We start from the raw sequence: 19,244 nt of genomic DNA, 5'->3' as shown, positions 1-19,244 counted from the left end.
GCAACTAGAAGACCTTGGGTTCCTATAGGAACTGTTGGAAGCTGACTTGACTTAACTGAATGGAAATTGAATGAAAAATTAGCAGACTGCTGCTTGATACATAAAAGACAGGGCCCTTTCTATTGTTGCACCCTGGCTGTGAATCATATCCACAACCATAGAGATTCGGTTGGTCCTTTCTCCTTTAAGTTTTAGGTGAGCTTTTATTTTGTTTAACTGAACGTCTACTGTGGGGTGAAAATTCTGCACCCCTGTTTATATGCTGAGTTGTTTTATCCTGGTCCTGGTTTTAACACGCAAAATCAGTTTTAGTAATTTGAACTGTTTTATGGTGTGCTAATGTATTTTACGTTTCTTTTTTTGTAAGCTGTTCTGAGTTTATTTTCTAAAGGGTGGTACGATATAAACTCGTGTGGTATTTTATTTTATTGACGTGCTGGTTTTGAACAAAAAGTTCTGAAAGCAATTTGTATGCTAAAAAGGAGACAACATATTCTGAAAAAAGTTATCTCTGGCACAGTGCGGTCTAGTTTCACGGCATCATCTTTCTTAAATCTCTTTTATAGATGAAAACAATGAGTCTTGTTTTGCCTTCTGAAATAACTGTTTTATATATTTCAAGGTTGGAAGCTTTATTAGATTGTACAGTTTGCATGCAAAATTCCAAAGTCCGGAAGGTGAGCCCGATGTTTCATATCTACAATTTCATCTTCATGGTGGTACCACCTACGGCCGTGGGATTACAAGCCTGCCGGAAGGCCACGCCGATGTTGAGGATATAAAGAAGTAAGTACAGTGGTACTTCTGGTTATGAACTTAATTCATTCTGGAGGTCCGTTCTTAACCTGAAACCATTCTTAACCTGAGGTACCACTTTAGCTAATGGGGCCCCCCGCTGCCACCACACAATTTCTGTTCTCATCCTGAGGTAAAGTTCTTAACCCTAGGTACTACTTCTGGGTTAGCGGAGTCTGATGTTTGGGTTACCCAAAGTGTTTGTAACTTGAGGTGTTTGTAACCCGAGGTACCACTGTAAATAGAATTCAAGATAGGGTTGTGCCATATGCCCGGAATTTCCCGGACATAGTTACAGGTGAAACTCGAAAAATTAGAATATCGTGGAAAGGTTCATTTCTTTCAGTAATTCAACTTAAAAGGTGAAACAAATATATGAGATAGACTCATGACATGCAAAGCGAGATATGTCAAGCCTTTATTTGTTATAATTGTGATGATCATGGCGTACAGCTGATGAGAACCCCAAATTAACAATTTCAACTTTGGGGTTTTCATCAGCTGTGCGCCATAATCATCACAATTATAGCAAGCAAAGGCTTGACATATCTCGCTTTGCATGTCATGAGTCTATCTCATATATTAAACTCCAGTAGCTAATGAAAACAATTGCTTACATAAATGGACATTCCCACAGTATTCTAATTTTTCGAGTTTCACCTGTAGAATACTGCAGTTGGAAGCAGTGTCCAGGCAGAAATCGCAAAAATGTCCCAGGAAATCTGGACGTATGGCAACCCATGTTGCTTTTGACGATTTCCCTAAATTGCTCAACAACTTTGGCAACCATAATTCAAGACAGCTGTCATTTGGAAGAAGAGTAGGGAATGAGAGAAGCCTTTCATTTTACTAATGGGCAGCCTTTGTTTCCCAGTATTCTTTGTGATGGTTACTTCTAAACTCTATACGCATGTTATTCTAATGAATCAATATGCATAAGAGCCATTGTTGTGGTATGATCGTGCATAGAATAAAAATCAAGCAACATTAAGGAACCACAGAAAAATAGCTGTGTTTCGAGGCCTTGTCTTTTAGGGGGATGCTATCATTTTATCAGTGCATGCCAGTACTACTTTGTGTTTTTAAAACTCAAGTCCAGCAGCGCTAACAATCTGGCTGTATTAGCATGGGAATTCAGGGAGTCATTGCAGCATGTTCAAATTCTGTTACTGAACATGGTCCCACCCCAATGGAATGAGAAGCACAAACAGTAGATTTCATGTGAGTTAAACAAAATCCCATCTGCAAGGCTATTTATTTGTTTACTCCTGTGTTTTGATTATTTTCTTCAAAAACTTTTTCATTTTCAGATTCCTGAACTCTGTAGACTTGATGGAGGATGAGTCTTCAGAAAGTCCTTCAGAATCCGAGAATGCTTACTTTACATGTAAATAAACTTGAAAACAACACTCAGCTCTGTCTTCCTCGCTTTATAGTATAGTACTCCCATGTTCTTTTTATGGAGTTGTCTCCCGTTTCTTTTAACGCGAGATAAAAATATTCAGAAAACCGCAAAAATGTGTGGACGTGAGCTGTGGTCCATCATGGACTTCTTTGATCTCAACAGCTGATAAAAAAATGGCTGAATTACGCAAGATAGTTTGCTTTCTTTGTTTATGTGCAAAATTGTTTTCTCTGTCATCTCGGGTAAGAAAATGTATCCTAAGATTGTAGGAAGTTTAAGTGACAAGCAGGTGGCAACATTTTGCACCTCATATCAGGTTATTTGGGACCAGATTACATTTTCTACCAAATGGAATATGTAATCTACATGTGAATCATGATTGATCATATCTAAAAAGATCTCTTTTTTCTTTTTAAAGATTTTATAATGTTATCATATGTTAGTGATTTCATTGTACACTATCATACTTTTTAAGAATCATAGAACTGTACCATTGCAGGGGACTTCAAGGGTCAACTAGTCCAACCCCCTGCAATGTAGGAATAATTTAATGAGTTGGAATTTTGAAAATACTCTTATAAATAAAAATTAAATGATAACACTGTAAGTAGTCAAAGCTCATGGATGCTGTTGCTCAAACATACAGCTTCTTGTCATCTTAAAACAAGACGTTTCACTCTGTTTTGAAATTTGTTGTGGCATATTGATGTCTCTTGCAGTTTACAGGGAGATGTAAGTGGGACAAAATTAATTCCCCCTTTCTTTTCTTTTTTTAAAGTAGGATCTTGTTCAGAAGGATGCCATCAGTTATCAGTTACAGGTAGGACTCATAGATGCAGTATACCTTTGATCCAAAGAAGCTCTTCTTGTACAGTGTTGTTTCTTGCAATGTGTTCTCCCCTGAAGCACTCTGTGCTTCACCAACCCCACTTTTCCAGGTTGTACCCCCTTCTTGAATGTCTCAGAGTGTGCCATGGGAAACTGCAGCAGAATAGAAAATCAATAGAACTAACATTCTGCTCAGCTAAGGCATTTTTTGTATTGATAGTAGGGAGGCCTGAGATATTTGAACTTTGCAAATTTTAATAGGTACTGACCTGATCCGCATCTCCCTGACTAACATGCTGATCGAAACGTAATATCCATCAGATTGACACTTTCCAAATATCCCAGCACTGTCCTCTGCTCAAAACGTAACACGATATGTTTTCGAAACGCACGTGAAAATATGTTTTGAAATCCACATTTTGAGATGGGGAAAGTTTTAAACACTTATTTGGATGCATTTTGGGTGGATTAAAAAAGTAGCAGATGAGGTTGCGTATACAGACTTATGAGTGAACACATGCAAAACTGACATGGATCAGAAATAAATTGGTTTTACCCATCGAAACACTTCATATTTCTGCCTGTTAGGCCATCAGTTGTGCGTGGCAAGGGTGTGCCCAATCTTAGTTTGGTAAAGAGCTGGATATAACAGATTTGTGTATTTTTAATTTCAAAACATGAAGTGTCTATTCACATAAGTGCATATTCAGAATTGTCATGTCCAGACCACAGAATGAATAATAATAATAATAATAATAATAATAATAATAATAATAATAATAATAATAATAATAATTTTATTTATACCCTGCCCTTCCCGATTTAAAAACTGGGCTCAGGGCGGCTAACAACAAATATAAAACATTGATTAAAAACAACTTAAAAACAGCATAAAATGCAACATAAATGTACCATCCATATCAGTAAAATTCAAAAAAATCAGGGTCATTTTTTTGGGGCGGGGGAACCCAGTTCAGTAAACATCAAGTGATTGCCAGGGCTAACTGGCCAAGTTGGTCCTGCTAGGGCCAGCAAGGAGACCAGGGAAGAGTTTAAATGTGGGGTCCCAGAAGGATTTCTTCATAGGAAAAGGGAAGGGAAAAGGCAATGGAGGATCAGGCTAATTCAAACTTCCAGTAATTTAATAAAGCTTTGTTTAAATTTACTTCTGAGCTGCTGTTTTCCTCTCATTTTATGTTTGTTCACATCAGTGCAAGCCTTGATATCTTTGTGTTTTACAGTGCTGAGAGATCACCAGCATTTTGATGTGACTGCACTGAGTACTATTTTGAACAGCAGGAGTCCTCAGCCGTATCGCATCAGAGCTAAGCTGAGACAATTTGAACCTGAAAAGCTTCATCAGTCTGTTAAACTTCATTGTCCCCGGTGCAATTTGTTGTAAGTGCCACGATACATTTTTCTCTCATGCTGAGTTGGAGATGTTGCTTACATAGTTTCCTAGATTTTTGGATCAGTGAAACTGGGATGTACAGCAATGTCAAGAGCTGGTTATCGTATCCTTTTGTCATTATATATTCCACCCTAAAAATGTGCTGAAGTGCCTGTCTAGATAAAGGAACATGATATTAGCACCTTAAAAATTCACTGCTGTTAAAATATAATGTGCACAGTAAAGATTTGTTTATTATTAACAAATGTTTAATTTGCCCTTGCACAAATAGCAAATGCAGTCGTACATCTACTTATGTATCCCTCGATATGGAATCTTCGGGTTACGGCCACGGCAAACCCGGAAGTGTATACGCATGCGTGTGCACAGAAGTGTGACTCTATTTACATTATTTTCAGGGTGCGAACGGACCCCTGGAATGAATTAAGTTCGTATCCGGAGGGTCCACTGTATTACTTTTATTTTATTTTTCACTGGGTAAGGTGTTTTTGGGACCCAGGTGGCGCTGTGGGTTAAACCACAGAGCCTAGGGCTTGCTGATCAGAAGGTCGGCGGTTCGAATCCCTGCCACGGGGTGAGCTCCCGCTGCTCGGCCCCAGCTTCTGCCCACCTAGCATTTCGAAAGCACGTCAAAGTGCAAGTAGATAAATAGGGGCCGCTCCAGCGGGAAGGTAAACGGCGTTTCTGTGCGCTGCCCTGGTTTGCCAGAAGCGGCTTAGTCATGCTAGCCACATGACCCGGAAGCTGTCTGCGGACAAACGCCTCGGCCTATAGAGCGAGATGAGCGCCACAACCCCAGAGTCGGACACGACTGGACCTGATGGTCAGGGGTCCCTTTACCTTAAGGTGTTTTTGCTTTGTTGTGTGGTGGGTGACATTTATGGTATCGGGCAAATTGACTGACAGACAGGAGAAGCTTGCAAGCATTTCAGGGAGTTCCCTTCCCCCATTTTTTTATTGAGAGATTTTCATATAGAAGGCCGAGAGTGATTCCTTCATCCCTAATATTAGCTTGGCTTCTTAATTGTTGTTATTTAGTCGTGTCCAACTCTTTGTGACCCCATGGACTAGAGCATGCCAAGCACTCCTGTCTTCCATTGCCTCCCGCAGTTTGGTCAGACTCATGCCAGTCGCTTCAAGAACACTGTCCAACCATCTCGTCCTCTGTCGTCCCCTTCTCCTTGTGCCCTCCATCTTTCCCAACATCAGGGTCTTTTCCAGGGAGTCTTCTCTTCTCATGAGGTGGCCAAAGTATTGGAGCCTCAGCTTCAGGATCTGCCCTTCCAGTGAGCACTCAGGCCTGATTTCCTTCAGAATGGATCGGTTTGATCTTCTTGCAGTCCATGGGACTCTCAAGAGTCTCCTCCAGCACCATAATTCAAAAGCGATCAGCCTTCTTTACGGTCCAGCTCTCACTTCCATACATTGCTACTGGGAAAACCATAGCTTTAACTATACGGACCTTTGTCGGCAAGGTGATGTCTCTGCTTTTTAAGATACTGTCTACCTTTGTCATTGCTTTTCTCCCAAGAAGCAGGTGTCTTTTAATTTCATGGCTGCTGTCACCATCTGCAGTGATCATGGAGCCCAAGAAAATAAAATCTTTCACTGCCTCCGGGGGGGGGGGGGGAAGCTGCGTTGCCAGCGGCCTATCACCTTCCTTGCTCCTTTCCTGGCCTCAGGGGAGAGGATGGGGACTACGCACGGAGCAGGTGCTGCTTTGCTCTCATGGCTGCATACCGTAAGGTCGTTGAGTATAAGTCGCACTTTAACTTTTCACAATCAGAATTTTGGGGGAAAGTGTGGCTTATATTCAGGCCCATACGGTATATTCCACAATATAATTTTGAGCAGGCTTCCGTAGTTCGCTTCAGGCTTTAATTTTTGTTTTGTTTTTTCCAGGCAAGAGGTTCCGGATGGGAATGAGCTTGAACTAATTATACAAGAGGCTTCAGCTACATGTCCAGTGCCCGATTTACAAAATACATCTTTCTGCGAGTCTGTTGTGTGGGATACTGAAAACCAGGGACAGCGACGTGTGGTTATTCATTTTGTAAAGCATGATGAACTGCTACAAGACCCAGAAGACAGTTTGATTATGATAGAAGGTTAGTTAATGCAGTTGTATGTAAGAGATTGGATGGTATGCTGCAAAATATTTTTTAAAGAAGTTTAAGAAATGTTTAACTATTTTAAAAAGTTTTGATCCTGAGAAAAAGTATTTGTCTCTTGCTGTTACCCTCATGTGATTCCACTAAACCAGAAAAACTTCACAAGAGAAAATGTTTGCAGCATATATATTAAAAGTTTTGTTTTCCAATTTAAGTGTGCACTTAAAAAAAAAACCAGTTTGTTACAAAATTCATGCACTATGGTATAGTTGTTAATTGGCAATCCCTGTATATATAATGGACTCATGCATAAAACACATTGCATGAATCATTCCCATGGAGTCTTTGCCTCCTCAAAATCTTACCTTGAATTTTGCACCCAAATAAATCTGCTTTCTTTCTCTTAGTTCTGCAAAATACTTAATGGTGTTTGTATACAGGGGTAAAATAGGGAAAACTAAGCAGGAAATTTAGGTATCACTCCTTGATTTGAATCTGTGAAATACATTTAAACATGAGAAGAGAAATGGGGAGGACAAGAATAATCTTAGGAGAGAATTGCTATATAGTGGATTGTGAATAGAGACACTGAATAATAAATCCAAAGCTTTATTTCTTTTCTTTTTAGTTTTAGTTGGAATTCATATTCCCCCCTCTGAAAATGTCTTTTTTTTCTTCTAGTAGCTGGATAATATACAAACCCAAAAGCCTTTCCTGTTGTAAACGTACTGTTCTTAGTCATCCTCTGGATGTCAGTGTTTTCACAGAGATAAAGTTATGCTACTGTGAGAAAAGCAGTAGGCAAGCCTCATGTATTTTGGGCGCCCGAGCCTCTTAAATGAAAAGGAATTACTTAGCTGCCATTCATTTTGTGGGCTTTTGTGAGAGAACCTCCTAGTGGACTGTGCCCATCTGTTTCTATTACAGCTTTTCAAACAACAATTGTTTGTTTCAGGAGCTCTATATTTTTATTTTTGCGAAAAATGCAATTAACTGATTGAAGCAGATTTGATACTAATTTGTATAATGATTTATGAATCTCCTCTCAGAGCATACTTCACCTTCTAAGGTGGTATTCAAAATACAATATAAAACAAAACACGTGAAATCAACAACTTTTATCGGCTTGCTTCACAACTGGACTAAGAAAATTGACCTATGCTGGAAGCTAGACAGAAGAAGTACTGTATTTTTCCATCTGTAAGACGCCCCCTAATTTTTGACATTATTTTAAAGGGAAAAAACCCTAGTTTTATACATGGAAAAATACGGCATGTCCCTCTTGGTTCAGCTGGATTAATTAATTGGTCCTCGGCTGCCGAGTCTTGAACTTGCAACATACCACCCACTGGTATCTTTCATGAAATACGTTTCATCGTGTTTGCCAGTTTATGAAATCCTAATGAATCGTATTGGACATTTGTGTATTTTATATTTTTAACCTTGCATTCCATGCGTGGTGTACAGCACATTTATTTCAGTTATTTCTATACCACCTTCAGGATACCAGTCGTCCTAAGGTGGCTTACAAGTAATATGACTGTGTTCTACTTCCGCTGTCTGAACACCAGTTGCTGGAAATCACAGGAAGGGCGAGTGCTGTTGCACTCGGGTCCTATTTGCGGACTTCCCATAGGCATTTTGCCACCCGCTGTGAGAACAGATTACTGGTTATTCTTATGCCCTTGGCAATAACATTCTAGTTTAATAAGACAATTGTGATTTTTTTCCAGGATCCTTTCTACAGAGCCAGTGTGGTGTAGTGGTTAAGAGCGGTAGACTTGTAATCTGGTGAACCGGCTTCGCTTCTCCGCTCCTCCACTTGCAGCTGCTGGGTGATCTTGGGCTAGTCACACTTCTCTGAAGTCTCTCAGCCCCACTCACCTCACAGAGTGTTTGTTGTGGGGGAGGAAGGGAAAGGAGAATGTTAGCCGCTTTGAGACTCCTTCGGGTAGTGAAAAGCGGGATATCAAATCCAAACTCTTCTTCTTCTCTTCTACAGAGTAGTTGGTGGTAGGAGCCCTGGTGCTGGTAGTGGGGTACAGACCAGCTGGAGCAGGTCCTGGGGGTCATCTTCACCTGGCTCCTTCTGGCTCCTGGAATCCTTCATCCAGCTGGAACAGACTTTCAGGTGGGCTTTGCCCACCTGCCTGCTTATTGGCTGCATAGCTCAGTTGATTAGAGCATGGTGCTGATAATGCCAAGGTTGCAGGTTCAATCCCCATATGGTGCATATTCCTGTATTGCAGCAGGTTGGACTAGATGATCATTAGGGTTCTTTGCAACTCTACAGTTGTATGATTGTCTGTCTTTCTTGGGATCCAAATATTTATGTACCCACATTATATACGCAAGGATGGTTAGGGATAAATTTGATGACTTGGCTCACTGCTGTTATTTAACGTGTTATCAGAATATTAAAGTAACCTAAATACAGTTTTTTTTTCTTTTTATTAATAGGAGGCACACTGAAGGAAATCTTGAAGCTCTCGAAAAAATTTAAAGGAATTATACCCGTAAGAGCCACAGAAGACAATCTTGTGTTGCTGGATCTTTCAGCTCCATTTCTTTGGCAAGGGAATATACAACACTATGGGTAAATCTAACACACACACACACCAATATTAAATCTGGCTTCTTAACTCCAGTTCTGATGCTGAAACCTTTGATCACTTGTTAGACCTTTGGAAAATTACAGTTACATTATCTGTCCCTATGGCAAATAATAAAATTGAAGAAGACAGGATGATAAGTTCCTAGCTGGGTCCAAATTTACAAGCTCGTGTTATTTTTATGCCTGTGCTATGGGCAGGGTAGCAAGCTTAAGTGTGCAAAGAGCATAACTTCTGCCTCCTTCGAATTAAATTGGGAAGTCGTTTCATGCACTGGAGTTGCGCATGCATTACCAATACTCTCAGATGTGCCACGTGCCACTAGATCACCGGGGCAGGATTTAATTCGTGTCAACAAAACCTGCAAAGATGGCGAAGACCTTTTTATGGAGGCATTTCTAAGCCACGAAAAGTACTGGTAATATCGCATTAGTTGTGCCTCATCTGTAGTACCGTGTCCATCTCTGGGGGAAACCGTTTGAAGAAGTAGTTCAGGATGACAATGAATTCCATATGGAAAGCAAGTCCTATGAGGAAAAGGTTGTAGGAACTGGGTATATTTAACCTGCAGAAGAGAAGACTAAGGGTGGATATAATAGCACTGTTCAAATACTTGAAGTACATGGAAAGGGCGCCAAGTCTTGCTTGCTGCTGCTGCTCCCCCAGAGGGTTAGATCTACGTAATGGGTTTCAGTTACAGGAGGGTAGAATTTGGTCAGACATTAGAAACGATAATGGAGCCAATTTCTTGAGGGAAGAAATTCTTCCTTACTACAAGGAAAGAAGTCAGTGGAACTAATGAAACTGAAATCATGCTCTTAATTCGTCTGGACTTAGACCCAATTATATTGGACAACAGCATTCACTTTCTCTACACTAACAACACTTGGTTTATTTTCTGCAGTCATCAAGAGTTTAAAAAATGTCTTTTTAAGCACACTATACAAGCATTTGCATACTTTTATTAACTGGAAAAATAGCTTTGTTGCAGCTCTCTTTTTAAGACCTACAAACACCATTTTTATGTTGATAGTTTTTGTGGCTATAAAAATGTTCTAAGTTCTTTTTTTCACACTGCTAACTAAAGAACAAAATTATTTGCTTGTTAGGGTGTGGGTAAAGTATTAATTGAGTTGTGTTTTTAACATATTGTACCTTACCAGATTTATTACTTCTATAGTGTGAAGCAGTTTTGTGTCATTAAACAACAAAGAGCAGTGTTTAAAAAATAAATGCTTAGCAATGTATCAATTTGCCTGACATTCTTCAGTTCAACTGACCAAGGAATTTATTTTTTATTGACAGTATCTTATAAAAGGCATTAAAAGTTTACTGCTTTTCTAGGCCATATAAAATACCTGTCTATAAAACAGCAGGAAAATGTTCTCCTGACAAGTTTGATTCTAAGAAAAGCTAAATATACAGAACAGATAATGCTATTGTTTTGTTTCAAACATTAGGTGCAAACACTGTTCAAATCCGAAGGCAATTGCAAGCCTGAGTCCCCTTGCTGCGCAGAAAGAGCCATCATGGGAGCCCACTACCATAGCACAAGGTTAGATTATGCTATTATCCATATTTTTTATTCAGAAGCATTTTTATTCATAATTCCTGAGTGTAAATAAAACCACCCAGTAATGTCCATGTATGGAGAAAGCTGCATAAATCTGAAGATTTAAAAAGTTATTGAGTCCAGGAGAAAGAGGAAGACTTGCGGTTCATTCCAAAATAATTGTTATTTTGAAGATGCTTCTCTCATCGTTTGTGCCTTGTTCACGTAGGAGAGCAAAGTTATATTAAGTTGAATAAAGTGTCTCTAATCTCAAATTAGATTGACTCAGGGTACTCAAAGCAGCACATTAGACGGTGCCCAAAGCCTGCCCCCCCCTTTGTGAACAGGCCTCTTCTTCTTGTTTAAATAAAGGCATCATTGAGACGTAATAAATGGCTGAGTTGGTAGAGCATGAGACTCTTTAATGTCAGGGTCCTGTGTTCGAGCCCTACATTGGGCAAGAGATTTCAGAGGGTTGGACTAGATGAGATGACCCTCATGGTCCCTTTCAACTTTATGCCTGCAAGAGGCAATTTGAGTTTAGCATACGGACCTTTCCTGGAAAAGAGCAGCATGCTAAACTCAAATTGCCTCTGAATTAAGTAATAGGGCTTTTCTGTTAGCCCCATAACAGAGTGCAGTGGTGTGTAAGCATTATTATTATTTTGTAAGGGACTTCCAGGAATGGTTAGGTTATAAACACAGCTTTTCGTGCTGCGGTCCCTGTGCATGGAGCTGCGTCCCCGTGGGAAGTGTGTTATGTGAATTCCCGAATTTCTGGAAGTAAAATAAAGCATGATTAACTCCATCACAAGCAATAAATGCAGGGGAAGCTGATTTTGATAGTTGATTTATGTAATTATTCACAAATTATCACAAGTTCTATTTAGGGTGGCTTTTGTTCTCGAGAAATGACCTTGATGCTGATTTATGTAAATAAGAACAAATGCTGGTTTCTCTGTTGCGTAGCATTCACCTTTCAAAAGATCTGCAATTGAGCATGCAAGAGGAGCTCAACTGCTCTGTCTTGCTCCATGCCTGCACTGTATTCACTCGTATGAATCTTGTCCTAGCAGAGGACATAATGGCGAAACACAACCAGCAGCTTTCTGTTCTCCCGCCCCACTGCACTCTACCTAAGCAACAACAGCAACAAAAATGAAACCAGAATTGTGTGTTAAAACACTAACATGGAACCAGAAAACTTGATTCAGTGGCTCTTCATATCTTCATTGGACTCTGCTTTAAGAATTTAAGCTATACAAAATAAATTGGTGGGTTATTTTAATGGGATACGTAGCAGAGCAGTTCTCTGCAGGGGACCATTCTTCTGCCAAAGAATCGGTAGCACTTTCAGATTTCCTTAGGAATGGAACTGGGCAGAACAAAATGAATCCACAGTAATGCTGCCAAGATGTCTACTGGCTATTGGGAAATAACTTATAAAGCCTACACGAAATTAAAATTTTCACTGGGTGCAATTGTGTATGTAAACACTATTGAGCATCTTCCACAGTGTTACTATGTTACCTTGAGTGCACATCACTGCGCAGTTCACTTCAATAGAGGGAGCAGTTCAGTTGGGAGCCATTCATTCACACTGGAATCCTCTACAGCAGAAATAAATCAGTGGGTGACAGTGGTGTCTGTATCTCACCTATAATATATTTTTAGCTTTTTATTGCTCTTGTATTGAGTAATCTCTAAATGCAACTACTTATTTTCCTTCTGTTTAGCTTTAGGACTTGTGCCCCTTGAATATGTCTTTGTGATGAAGTTTATGCTGGACGATGGGACAGGAACATTGGATGTGTATCTCATGGATTGTGTAAGAGACGAAAGCGTTGTACTCTGACATGCAAAGCAAGATATGTCAAGCCTTTGCTTGTTATAATTGTGATGATTATGGCGCACAGGGGATGAAAACCCCAAAGTTGAGATTCTTAATTTGGGGTTCTCATCAGCTGTACGCCATAATCATCACAATTATAACAAATAAAGCCTTGACATATCGCACTTTGCATGTCGTGAGTCTATCTCATATTTTAGTTTTACCTTTTAAGTTGAATTACTGAAAGAAATGAACCTTTCCATGATATTCTAATTTTTTGAGTTTCACCTGTATATCTTTCTGAATATCAGCAACTAGAAGCCACAGGAGAGGAGAGAGTGTTCTTGCGCTCAGGAAACCTACGAGCATTTGGTTGGCTACAAGAGAACAGGATGTTGGACTAGATGGGTCCCTTGCCTGATCCAGCAGACTCTTCTTGTGTTAATTTAAAATTCTCTAGAAAAGAAAAAAAGGAATACTAATTAGTGACCCCTTTCTACTTGGGGACAGATTGCCCATCACTAGTTAGAATTTAAGCAAAGCTGAATCATAGAAACAAGATTTTTTTAAAAATTCTTGTTCTATAAAAAATGATAGAATGGCAGCCAACTCCCTCACAGAGGAATGTGGGGAGCATATAAAAACTTGTCAGTCTGACATGCTTGAAAAAAAGTAAGATTATTACAAATAGATGGACATGAAAATTACAGGGGGAAATTTTTTAATTTCTCTTTAATTTACCAGTTCTTTATATGCTGAAGTGTTGCAACAAGGTACAGCAGTATAACTTCCAAAAATATTTAGAATCTGAACTCTTTGATTACATAGAAGCTATAAAACAGAGATAATGTTATTACATTGTACCGAATAGCACTAATTGGCACCTGTAATTTCTGTTATTTTTTACTCCAAAGTGTTGGCATGCGGGTTTATAGTGTAGTAGACAAGACTACAGAGTATTCTGTGAGTTAACTGCATATTGGTGGTAAAATTGCTCAAAATACACTTGAGACATACATTCATGTTTTATTAAGATCTAGTCTGTACAAATGTGATAGATTATTTCTATTTTAGCTATGAATTTTAATAAAGCTAAGGCTGGCATGAATTCCTTTGAGAGGGTGAGTTTAGATTCACTTTTGAATTGGATTAAAGTGAAGATGTTTTTTTTAAAAAAGGTGCTCCTTCTTGTTATACCAGAACGTTAAAAAGAGATTTAAATATTAGGCTGCTTATGTGAATAAACAATACTATTCTCTTCTGTTTTTCTTCATTTGCATTGTGTTAAAAACATGAAATGTGAAACATATTTTTGTTACATGAAATTTTCATTCTTTGCCAAATATCTATTGACTAATTTATTTATATCTCCATCATTTTTCCTGTTCTCCAGAAAGATTTCTTCCAAATTCCAGCTTCTGAAGTCCTGATCAATAATATTTTTCAAGAGAACATAGAAAGGATCATGAACAAACTTTGCCCTTCAGGCACAAATCTAGGTGAGATGCTTATCATAAATTTGGAAGCATGGTTAAAATCTACTTAAGTTTATCTTTTTAATTTTTACACTCTGTAGGAAAGAGAAAGTACATCTTTTCCCGCTGTGCCCCAAAACTACACTGGTTTGTAGCTCTGTTCTTTTTAAAGATATAGATATATAATTTCTCCATTGGCTGCAATAGTAGAAACAGAATTTGGTACAAAGGATAACTCTGAATTTGGTACAAAGGACCTCTGTGCATTTGCCAGCCACATTTAATCCAATTGGTTGCCAGAGTAATTTAAAGTTGCCCTTTCCCTTACGAGAATTTGACTGCCTGTATATATTTCTGAATTGAAACTATTTGTGTTTTTTGATGACAAATGCTAGCTTCTTGTGCCCGTGTATTATTGAGCCCAGTTTCATTGTGTGAGAATATTGTGGATTGTTTTGATATTTTCTCCTCCCTAATAGAACTAGAGAAATACATTTTGGCCTTCAGAATTTTAACTGCGCATAGTGCAAATATCTGATAGACTCAGCAACAACCATGACACTTTATTGATTTTATGCTGAATTTGAGGGGGGAGGAGAAATGAGAAAAGTAATATCTGCCATGCTAGCAAACACAGGAACATTGATTTCACTTGGCAGCGGTTCATGTATAAGGGACATTTTTTTGATGCAGAGTGCTTCAAACAGAAGCCCAGCTGAATTTTTCATGACTTACCTAACCAAGTTTTTGTTTCACGTGAAGTAGGATAAGTGCTTTCTTTGGCATCTTAAATATGTATTCTGTTGTAACTTGGATCCTGAACGCCTTGAGAGTTGAACGTTGCAAACGCTCCCGAACGCTGCATACCCGGAAGTGAGTTTGGAACCCAAATGTCCGACGCGGCTTCCGATTGGCTGCGGGAGCTTTGGTTTCCAAGCGTTTTGGAAGTCAAACGGACTTCCGGAATGGATTCCGTTCAACTTCCAAGGTACGACTGTAGTGTCTTGGTTAAGACATTGCAGTCCGTGGTGCTGTTCAATACCCTTGTGGTTATAGCCACATTGTATGTGCCACTGTTTCTGCCCCATCGCTGTGATTCTGATTTATGCTTAATGTTTCGAGGCCTATACAAGTTTTTGTATTTTTGGTCACAATTCTTGAATACAGAAACACACATTAAAACCAGTCATTTGCTTTTGATTGTAGAAGACTTGCCATGGCTGGACTGTTTTATCAAATCCTACTATGTCACAGATGGAAGAGAGCAGCAACTTTGCTATCGGGTTTTTGACACTACGATCGCTGAAGATGTCTGATATCCAGCTACTTGGGATATTTAAGGATTTGTAATGTTTGTTGATTTCATTTGAATATATAAACGATCCAGGGGTTGTTGTAAGGTGTGTGCTTTTATTAAATGTGTAAAGAAGTACTTTGTTGTACTTCTTTGTGGATTTTTAAATATACTGTTGTTTGTCATGGAAAATCCACATACGTTCTTTGCATTTCTCCAGGTAATACACAAGAGTCATAACTCACAATTCCCGCCCCCTCATAAAAAGCTTATTAGTTTGTTATCCTCTAGTCTAGCATGACTTTCAGGGTCAAACAAAAGTCCTTAAAGAAACTCTTGAGCCAATCCTAAAAGCCACAATGTGGGGCCATTCTCTAAAATGGTGCAGGCTGTCTTTGATTAGAAAACATTGTTGCAGTGCAGTAGTCCATGTGTAGAAAGCTTCAGATTATGCCACAATACAGATAGGATTTTATTAGCTTCTTATCACTGTTGAAATATACAATACGATGCCATCGCTTTCAGACAGGTAAAATATCAAGAATATCAGGCACGTGCATGCATACAGTACAGTAATAGTATTTGAATCTGGACTATTCTGTACATACAAAATGAGCACAAAATACCTACCAGCTAAGTGCTGTTTGGGATAGCACTTTCAATTGTGTTTGCCTGTCAGATCATGTTGCACGTGATCCAGGCAGCTAAATTTGGTGTTGGATACACTCTCCAGCTGATCTTCTTTTCTCCTGTGCGTAATCTGATTTGGGAACCAGTTTTAGAGCCGTGGAGTTTCAGGCTAGTAAGTCACTGTACTAATTGGCTCTTAGAGTGAAACAAATTGCTCTGGGTTTGTTTATCTGCAGTCCGGTATGCTCATGCAAGACTTTAAAACAAAAAAAGTTTTCATCCAGTGGGCAAAAATTGTATCTTATTAAAATGTATTACATGCTGGCAGCTACAACACTGTGTTCCAAGCCATGTAAAATATTTAATATAGTATTCATAGTAAATTTGTTTTGATGCATATCATGTGGCTTTTTTATTTAGATAATTAAGAATAGATGGTTCTTGCAGTTGTTTGTGGACTTTTTCTATAATGGACATTATTTCTGATCCCCCAAAAGCACTTAACTGCAAATCTACTGAATATAAGGGCTTTGAGCTTAGTTCTTTGCCTAGGAATGTATGACTGGCAATATTTCTCAAGGCATCTGCTACTCAGCAATGAGAAACGGGGAAAATTAATCAGTGGGAATTAATGCTTACAATGGAGGGGTCTTAAAATCTAGCCCTGTTGCAAGCACTTTAATCCCATTGATTTCAATGGGATTTAATGCTCGGATTAGTCAAGGGCCACAATCCCAAACTGCATGCAAGCAGACTGTCCTATTATAGACTATCTGTGCACCTGACTAAACCTAACATTCCTGAAAGTTGGAAGAAAATGGGACAGACCCTGTCTGCATAGAGCTCCCAATGTATGTCAGAGCTGCTGTGCACACAGTGGAATCAGTGGAGTAAAAATCAATTGTGCACAATTTATGTCTGCGGAATCAGGTCCAAAAAGCTCATTTCCAAATATTTATTCCTTTGTACTTGCGCTTAATAGCTTAAGTGGGTTTAAGCACAGCAACTGCAGCTTGTCAAGGCAGGGTACCTTCTGTTGCAAATGTTTTGTGTGTGTGCAACATTATTTCCTCTTGTGTTTTATTTGGCATGTTTTATTTGAATTGAGCTCAATTCAGTGTGTTTTGTGTTGACTTTGTCAAACATTTTCAGATTACGTTTTTGTAATATAAGATTTGGATATGTTGGGATGTTCAATACTGTAAATACGCACGTGTTTAATAAACACTTTCCCCCCCAAAATAAAAATAAAATCTTAATGCCCTTTTTAATGTTCACCTTACATTTGTAATCTAGTTGCTCTTGGCAAATGAACATGGTCTCCAAAAGGGGAAGTTTATGTAAATGGAAGAAAGTTGGTTCTTTTTCCTCCAGGCTGTTGATGTAGAAATGTGTAGAAGGGTGGGCTAGTAATATTTCATATTCTTATATGCCAGATAGAGGGGCTATTTGAGAACTAACTTTGTTCATCAATCCTTCTGTCACTCTGCAAATGCCTGTTTTTCCTTCTGAATTCATGCACTGAGAGGTGAAAGCCCAGATCACTGCATGTGCCCAGACTGAAATAGGCACTCAAATCCCTATCCACCCACTACAATCATGCTGTTATCAACACACGTATCAATAACTGGGGGAAGCTGGACATAAAACAGCTCCACAATTGTGGGGGGAAAAACTGGCTTATGGGTTATATTCTGACATATGGGTTTCTCAAGTGTAGAGACAAAAAACTCTTCTGCTGCATAGTATATGCTGTTGGGCCAAATTCAATGTACATACAAATGTACATATGTGGCTTATGTCCCACATATTGGGTGGAATGCCTTCTCCCCCATTTGTGGAGCTCCTTCCCCCTTCAAATGTGATCAGGGTTGACCCTCATTTTCAGCATATATTTTCACCCAGACCTTTTGCTGAGCTCCTCTGCACAAACACTTTGCTTTTGTACCTATATTGAATACTGTTCATTGTAATTTTAACTGATTTTTTTATCCTGTGCTGAATATTTTTGTGTTGCTGATGTAAACCACTTTGGTCGACATACTGCCTGAAAGGTCATTATTAGCATTAGTATTTCAGTGTCCTACACTTCTAATCGACAAGTTCACACAGAGGGCATTACTGACTATATTCCTTGTGGAGCCAGTTGCTTTGGGGCATTCAAAGAAACTTGCCTCTAAGCAAATGCATGCCAACACTTTTCAAAAATACCTTAGATAGACTAATTTGCATTGGGCTGTAGGAGCTTCATTCAATATTTTGAATTTGCATTGGGCTGTAGGAGCTTCATTCAATATTTTGCTTCAGTCATGGCAGTGTTCAACTAGGTTTTCGGCTTTTAAAAAAAAGAAAAGTGAAGCTTTCCCGTTTTGCCAATTCTCTGCAAAGTCTATTTGAATCAATGTCATTTGAACATCTATTTGCATGTAAAGGGGAAGATTGTTTGTTTACATGTCATCTCACTTTACGACAATCCAGAATCAATGAGTAGCAGTGTAGTAATGGATTCTGAAATGGATTAGTTTAGCAAAAACCACAGCAAAATTGGAGCCAGTAATGCATTATGGGGCGGGATGGAAGGGAGAGAAGGAAGAACACAGTAAAAGGAGGAAAACAGTCAACCACCTCCTCAATTTCCTGGCTGCAGGGGAAAAAATCTGCAAGTAGCCAGTGTTGTACCTTAGTAACAGCCACTTTGGGAGGAGCGTGCAAAGGCTGGGGAGGGGGAAAATTCAAAGAGGAAAGACACTGTTTATTTGAAGACCTAATAAGTAAAAGTGGCATGGCAGTTCTGTACTGTAAAGCAGAGATAGGGAAGCTGTGGACTTCCATGCATTGGATTCCAGTTGCCATCAGCCCCAGCCAACATGGTAAGTGGTCAGGAACTATGGAAGTTGTAGTTCAGCTATACCTGGCAGGCTACAGTTTCCCCATCCCTGATGTAAACCCTGCAGGATATAGTTGGATTTACCGAAGAACAAGCATACCTACAGTGGGGTTGCAGTGCCCTGAGTCAAGCAGGCCGGAAATAATCTAAAAAAATTCTAATGTGTTATGGTGACACCATCAAGCATCAATAGGCACATCCTTTGAAGGGCAATGAAAATAATGTTCAGTAGACTAGTAGTTCTCGTTTTATAAAAAGTTACACAGACCTAAGACAGTATTGTATTATTTTAAAAAGTTGGAAATTTCCCGTTTTTCTACTGGAGAAAGGGGGGAGAGGTTACCATCCAAAGGCAAATTTTCAAATTTCCTGGACTTTTGCGCAAGTTCCACCCCTTTACCACTCAACCACAT

The 19,244-nt window shown here is 39.1% G+C and overlaps 1 protein-coding gene across 2 annotated transcripts in view; it reads left to right on the top strand.

The window, feature by feature from the left end:
* Positions 1-16,359, top strand: part of POT1 (protection of telomeres 1) — a 63,495-nt gene extending 47,136 nt beyond the window's left edge. For both annotated transcript variants that reach the window (XM_033161756.1, XM_033161757.1), the window contains 10 exons: positions 623-786; positions 2,106-2,182; positions 2,979-3,020; positions 4,270-4,426; positions 6,342-6,547; positions 9,011-9,146; positions 10,623-10,717; positions 12,451-12,542; positions 13,939-14,044; positions 15,227-16,359. In XM_033161756.1, the coding sequence (XP_033017647.1) occupies positions 623-786; positions 2,106-2,182; positions 2,979-3,020; positions 4,270-4,426; positions 6,342-6,547; positions 9,011-9,146; positions 10,623-10,717; positions 12,451-12,542; positions 13,939-14,044; positions 15,227-15,336 (1,185 nt within the window). In that variant the 3' untranslated portion in view covers positions 15,337-16,359. The remainder of the gene's footprint in view (positions 1-622; positions 787-2,105; positions 2,183-2,978; positions 3,021-4,269; positions 4,427-6,341; positions 6,548-9,010; positions 9,147-10,622; positions 10,718-12,450; positions 12,543-13,938; positions 14,045-15,226) is intronic.
* Positions 16,360-19,244: the final 2,885 nt, after the last annotated feature.

Source organism: Lacerta agilis, chromosome 10 (assembly GCF_009819535.1).
Source record: "Lacerta agilis isolate rLacAgi1 chromosome 10, rLacAgi1.pri, whole genome shotgun sequence".
Classification (NCBI taxonomy): Eukaryota; Metazoa; Chordata; class Lepidosauria; order Squamata; family Lacertidae; genus Lacerta; species Lacerta agilis.
This window is presented reverse-complemented; position numbering and strand designations above follow the sequence as displayed.